Raw genomic sequence first — 6,323 nt, forward strand, 5'->3', positions numbered from 1 at the left:
GGGCTTGGCTGCAGAATACAGCTGTCTGTGAAGGTTGATGCAACTACAGCAGTCAAGGAATTGAAATTGCCTCCAGATTACAGCTCTGAAGATATTCCCCTCTGTGATTTTGACCAGACCTGAGGTTCAAGATTGTATCACAGATCAAACAGTGCATTTCTATTTAAATTAAAATATCAGCATAATTCTCTTTTGTTGTGTGTTTGCACAGCATCTAGCACAGTGGGGTTCTGATGCATGACTGGACTCATATATGCTATGATAATACAAAAAGAGTAGGTGATCAATCAGTACATTGCTACAACTGACAATATTACGTCTTAGAAAATTAGCCAATGCTTTTTATTAATATATCACACACAGTAAAAAATACATTCAAAATACTTTTGACACATCATTTCTAAAGAGACAAAAAAAACCCCCTAAAAAGAAACATGCTTCTTTGAATGTTTTTCATACCATTACAGGAACATTACGTGCAACAGCTAGCTGTACTATTGCTTCCATAACATTACCTGTAATGTTAAAAGCAGCTTTTTTCCAGGCATGTTAGTGCAATTTAAATTGTTTACAAGGTCTATTTTGTGCCCTTCCTCCTTAATTTTACCTCAGTTGGAGTCACTTCAGTTTATGAAATCTAGACTGTCAAAGTAACACCACTTAGCAGTTTCTTTTCTCCCACTCAGAGCCTTATTTCAGTACTTGGTTTGAGGCCAAAATCATTAAATGTCTGTTAGAATTTTGAAATCATTCTGTGCTATACAAATGGTGCTGTATAATTAAACATTATATAATCTAAGTAATAAAATTCATAGGTCAGCTGTCTTTCTGTACTAGACAGCTCCTTGAAGTACTGTCTCACAACTTCTGCACTTGTTCTCTCATCAGAAGAATGTCTGTCTTTGAAATGAGGAAACTTCAACTCTGCTGGGGCACCTATCAGCTGCAAAAGGTAATTGGCATCTTCCTCTAGAGTTTCAAATTTTCCTATGAAGTCATAGTTGATGAGGCACGGATAGCAGAGCTTACATATCTGCTCCCAATGAATGTCCATTCCTACTGGGCGATGGGAATCTAACAAATACTGGATAAATTCTTTGAACTTAACTCCTGATCCTGTTTTCAATGCCTCTTCATGTGCATTAACTCTATATTTCTTAATAATTGCCTTGCCAAATACTGGGTGGTAGTAGCTGTTGGGGTGTTCAAATTTATCCCTGAATGCAGACACCAATCTTTCCATGGGATCACGTACAAAGATAATCTTGGTGTAGGTATTTAAGCGTGTGTATATCCCTTTCAAGTCATAACTGTCTAGTTTCTTTAGATGTTTCCCATAGTGCACAGCATCATGTGAAATATTGTACGTTGAAGAAGCAAGTCCATTAAGCACCATCAGAATCCTTTTCCAGTTGGAACAGCCTGCTTTAGGTACTTCACAGTATAAGATTTTGTGTCTATCTTCCACGTATATTCTAGATACCATACGCACAAGATGGGTCCTGAGTCTGTTCTCACTGTTGTATTTTTTACAGAAGTTGATAAGAAAAGATCGACGTTTCTCTTGAGCCTCATCTGCATCTTTCCATCTGTCATCTTTGATCAAACTCTTGTTTAAAGGTCGGACTAGTAGTGGTAAATATGCCTTCTTAAAGGGGTTAAAAACCAATCTGGTCATTTTCTGTTGTTCAGGGAACTGGCTGCCCTCTGTGATGGCTGTCTTTCGCTTGTATTGGTTGGCAGAAGCATTCTGTTTTTTGGGTGCTGTGGTAAGATCCTCTGGATGCTGATACTTGAAATCCTGTAAACATTAACAGAATGAAAACTGAAAGCACGTTAGCAATTTGGCTTCACCCATCCACTCAACATGTTTTAATTGTAGCAAAAGAAGTCAAGTGTTAAATACACATTTAATTCTTTCTGAAGAAAAGACCCTCATAGATACACTATCTGATTAATAAATTGGGTTAACAAACATGAGAAATATATCCTTTTAAATCTGATAATGCGTAAACAGTACATCTTCCTAAAGTCTTGAGTAAATCAAACAAATATTAATCAATATTCAGAAGAGCTGCATATACAGAGGTTGGTGTACCTGCCCAACCCCCCTGCCTTTAATTTCTGAAGGGAAAATCAGTTAGAAAGAAAAAGGTTTCAAATAGATAAGGCTGAGAAGAAACAGACTTGTGGGCAAATGACAACAGGGAAATATTTGAGAACAAAAAAATTATGTAAATATGTAAAAAATACTTTTTGTTGCTCTTTTAAATTGCTGTTCCCTCCCATTGAGCTGTGTCCCCCATAGTGGATAGCATTGTAGAGGCTATTAAATGCTAATATAAGCTCTATGAGGAACAGTCTGCTTGCAGTAAGTGCTCATTGCTATAAGCTATACTTAAGAATGGGAATGGAGGGCAGATAATTTTCAAAGCATATATGGCACTATACCCAGGAACATGTGACTGCTTAAGCAGTGAATAGTGCATGGTAGAAAGACTGTGAATGCCATTTTGAAATTGAGTCTATAAAAATGCAAGAATTTCCAAGACAGTGCATTCTACTTTGCAGTATGATCAATGAGGAAGATATTTCCAGTGACAGAAAGAAAACTGAGGAATCATTCAGTTCTGTACTGCTTCAAACCCTACAAATGTAGAGAGTGTTATAAAGGCCTCTTATCTTCTGTTTTTCTGTATTTCCCTTTTTGCCAGCAGAAAACCATGGTATTCAGCTCAGTGAATCTGAAGGCTCTTTTAGTGGTTGGCAGAAGACCAAGCTGGCAACTACAGAAGTTACAGGAGGGTAGCTGATTGCTTCAGTTTGGTCTTACCCATTTTAACCCACTTTTAAAACATATTCAGATATGATAAAAATGCACATGCTTAGCGATTGAGACTAATATTTTGCCCAATGCTGAAGAGGTTTCAAGAGCTCAGTGTCCTATAACTGAGGAAAACGGAGTCCTGATAACAAAGCAGTGAATAACTGTAATCTCAACTAACAATTAGATGCCACAGTGTCATGATAGACAGAAACTGCAATTATCCAGGAATATAGTGTCCCTTCAGGATGCCAAGGAAACAAGTGCTTTGTTTTTGATAGGAACATCTAGAATGTAAAGATTGCAATTTTATATTGGAAATGGTCGGGGGAGGGGAACAGCTGATGGGTTGAACCACTCAGAGAAGCCTCAGGTAACACTTCACAAGAACTTGCACACAGCAGGAATCGCTTCAAAGTGGTCCCCTCTAAGCAAACCGAAGGGAAAATCAGTTAGAAAGAAAAAGGTTCCAAAATAGATAATGCTAAGAAGAAACAGACTTGTGGGAAAATGACAACAGGGAAATATTTGAGAACAAAAAAATTATGTAAATATGTAAAAATACTTTTTGTTGCTCTTCTAAATTGCTTTTCTCTCCCATTGAGCTGTATGTCCCATAGTAGATAGCATTGTAGAGGCTATTAAATGCTAATATAAGCTCTATGAGGAACAGCCTGCTTGCAGTAAGTGCTCATTGCTATAAGCTATACTTAAGAACGGGAATGGAGGGCAGATAATTTTCAAAGCATATATGGTTGTTAAGCTCCTAACGGCCAGAAAAGTCTCCTCTGGAACTCATAAAAGAGATTAACAGCCTTTGCATGTATACCTACCTGAGTAATGAGCTTGACTAATTGGCAAGATGAATAGGTAGTCTTAAATGAGATGAATCAGAAGATAATCAAGCCCTGTGTTTAAAGAGGGAAGTTATATGAAAAGGGTTTTTTTCTGAATTGTGAAATATTTGTATGCAGGAAAATGATGTTATCTACCAATGTTCTAGAAGTCTAGTTTCTTTGTCCTCAACTGGATATTAACAAGTCCATGGGCCCAGACGGAATGCACCCGAGGGTCTTAAAAGAGCTGGCTGACATCATTGCATCCCCCTTGGCAGGGATATTTGAAAAATCATGGCGCTCAGGTGAGGTCCTGGATGACTGGAATAGAGCCAACGTGGTCCCTATCTACAAGAAAGGGAAGAGGGATGACCTGGGGAACTATAGACCAATCAGTCTGACGTCCATCCCTGGAAAAATCCTTGAGAAAATTGTCAAAGGCTCCATCAACGCCAAACTAATGGAAGGCAAGCTTCTGAATGCCAGGCGACATGGCTTTGTGACTGGCAAGTCTTGCCTGACCAACCTCATCTCCTTCTATGACCAGGTAACATATGCCCTGGACAAGGGAGATGATGTAGACTTCATATATCTGGACTTCAAGAAGGCCTCTGATCTAGTTCCCCATGATGTCCTCATGGTTAAGCTGGTGAACTATGGCCTTGATCATCATACGGTGCAATGGCTAGGCAACTGGCTACGGGGTCAGATCCAAAGAGTACTAGTTGAAGGGAGCAAATCAATGTGGTGCAGGGTTACCAGTGGAGTCCTTCAGGGCTCGGTACATGGGCCAGTACTCTTTAACATTTTCATCAATGATCTAGATGTAGGAGTCAGATGTGAAATGACCAAGTTCGTAGACAATACCAAATTATGGGGCAGGGCCATCACACTGCAGGACAGGCTGGGAATACAGACTGACTTGGACACACTCTCAAGTTGGGCCTACCAAAATTGGATGGCCTTCAATGCAGAGAAGTGCAAGGTGCTGCACCTTGGTAGGAAGAACTCTCAGCATACTTACAGGCTCGGCAGTGTGACAGATGAAATTATGTCTGTGTGATAAAGGTGCTTGCTTAAGGCTCTATGAAGATTGGATCAAGTATTTTTCTGTCATTTGTTTAGATATTAAGCTATATGTTGTTGCTAAGAGCCTAATTAAAGTTTAAGATGTAGTAAGGCCTTGTATAAAGTAAGGCCTATTACATTAGGAAAGCCTTGAAGCAGTAAGGCCCTGTGGTGTAGTTAAAATTAACCTTATCAAAAGAATGCAAGGCTTGTACTGCTATTGGTCAGTCTAAGGACAGCTGAAGTAAAAAGAATCTGAATGGCTGTAAGTTATCAGCACAGCTCGGAAGTTATAAATTGGCTGGCACATCCGGAATCATTCAGAAGGAAGATACAGCTCTGTGAAAGGGACTAATTAGCTGTTGACCTGGATCAGTGGGCCCGTGGATCTTGAGGAGCCCAAGGACTGAATACCAGGGCCCTTCCTGGTACCTCTTGGACAGCGCTGATTGGGGATGCCTGACTTGGCTGAGAAACTTGTCATACATCAGACATCAGAGCGGACTGCTGATAAGTTGCTGACGTGAATTGTTATTGTCTGTCTGTTGTTTTGTTATCTGTGCATAGTTGTGTTTTTGTTAAGTCAATAAACCTTTCTTACCTTTCTATCCTTGACCACACACTCAATCCCGAACCCTCCGCAGGTGGCTGGGACAGGCAGTGCTACACTCGCTAGCACCACAACCAAAAGGGACTTGGGGGTCTTGATTAACCACAAGATGAATATGAGCCACCAATGTGATGCAGTAGCAAGCAAAGCTAACTAAACCCTGGCATGCATCCACCGATGCATCTCAAGCAAAACCAGGGAAGTCATCCTCCTGCTTTACTTAGCCCTGGTGAGACCACAGCTGGAGTACTGGGCCCCCCACTTCAGGAAGGATGTGGAGAAGCTTGAGAGAGTCGAGAGGAGAGTCACTCATATGATCCAAGGCCTGGAGGGAAGTCCATACAAGGAGAGGCTGAGGGACTTGGGATTCTTCAGTCTGGAGAAGAGAAGGCTCGGGGGGACTTGGTGGCAGACCTGGGAGAACACCTGTTCACCAGAACTCTCCAAGAGATAACAAGGTCCAATGGCCATAAACTCCAGGAAGGCCAATTCAGACTGGATATAAGAAAAAAATTCTTTATGGTGCGTGTGTCCAGGGTTTGGAACAAACTCCCCCCAGAGATGGTGCAAGCACCTATTCTGAACTCCTTCAAAAAACTGCTGGATTCATTTCTTGCTGGGGTCACTTGATCTCAGATGACTTCCTGCCTATGGCACGGGAGCTGGACCTGATGATCTCATGAGGTCCCTTTCAGCCCCTAATGTCTATGAAATCTATGAAACATAGCTAACTATGCTGACTGAGACACAGCCTAGCCACATGTTCTTAAACTCTTTTTGGCTAAGTACAGACATTTGGGGGCATTAGGAGGAGGTTAAATCAACTCAGAATGGCTGCCCAATATCAAGTACGTCAGGATGGGGGGGCTAGCTTGGGGGTTGAGGGTCCAGCGAGGTGGAGGGGATTGAAGGTCCACCTGGGAATATGGGGGAAGGCACGACCCATGGATGGTGTAGGGGTGAAGGAGTGGCTCATGGCGGGGGG

General features: G+C 41.3%; 1 protein-coding gene across 1 annotated transcript in view; it reads right to left on the bottom strand.

Moving 5' to 3' along the window:
• Window positions 1–317: 317 nt before the first annotated feature.
• CHST9 (carbohydrate sulfotransferase 9) overlaps window positions 318–6,323 on the bottom strand; it is a 202,307-nt gene continuing 196,301 nt past the window's right edge. The window contains exon 4 of the mRNA XM_019526555.1: window positions 318–1,801. Within this exon, the coding sequence (XP_019382100.1) occupies window positions 758–1,801 (1,044 nt within the window). The 3' untranslated portion in view covers window positions 318–757. The remainder of the gene's footprint in view (window positions 1,802–6,323) is intronic.

Source organism: Gavialis gangeticus, unplaced genomic scaffold (genome assembly GCF_001723915.1).
Source record: "Gavialis gangeticus isolate Ggan-Ray unplaced genomic scaffold, GavGan_comp1, whole genome shotgun sequence".
Taxonomy (NCBI): Eukaryota; Metazoa; Chordata; order Crocodylia; family Gavialidae; genus Gavialis; species Gavialis gangeticus.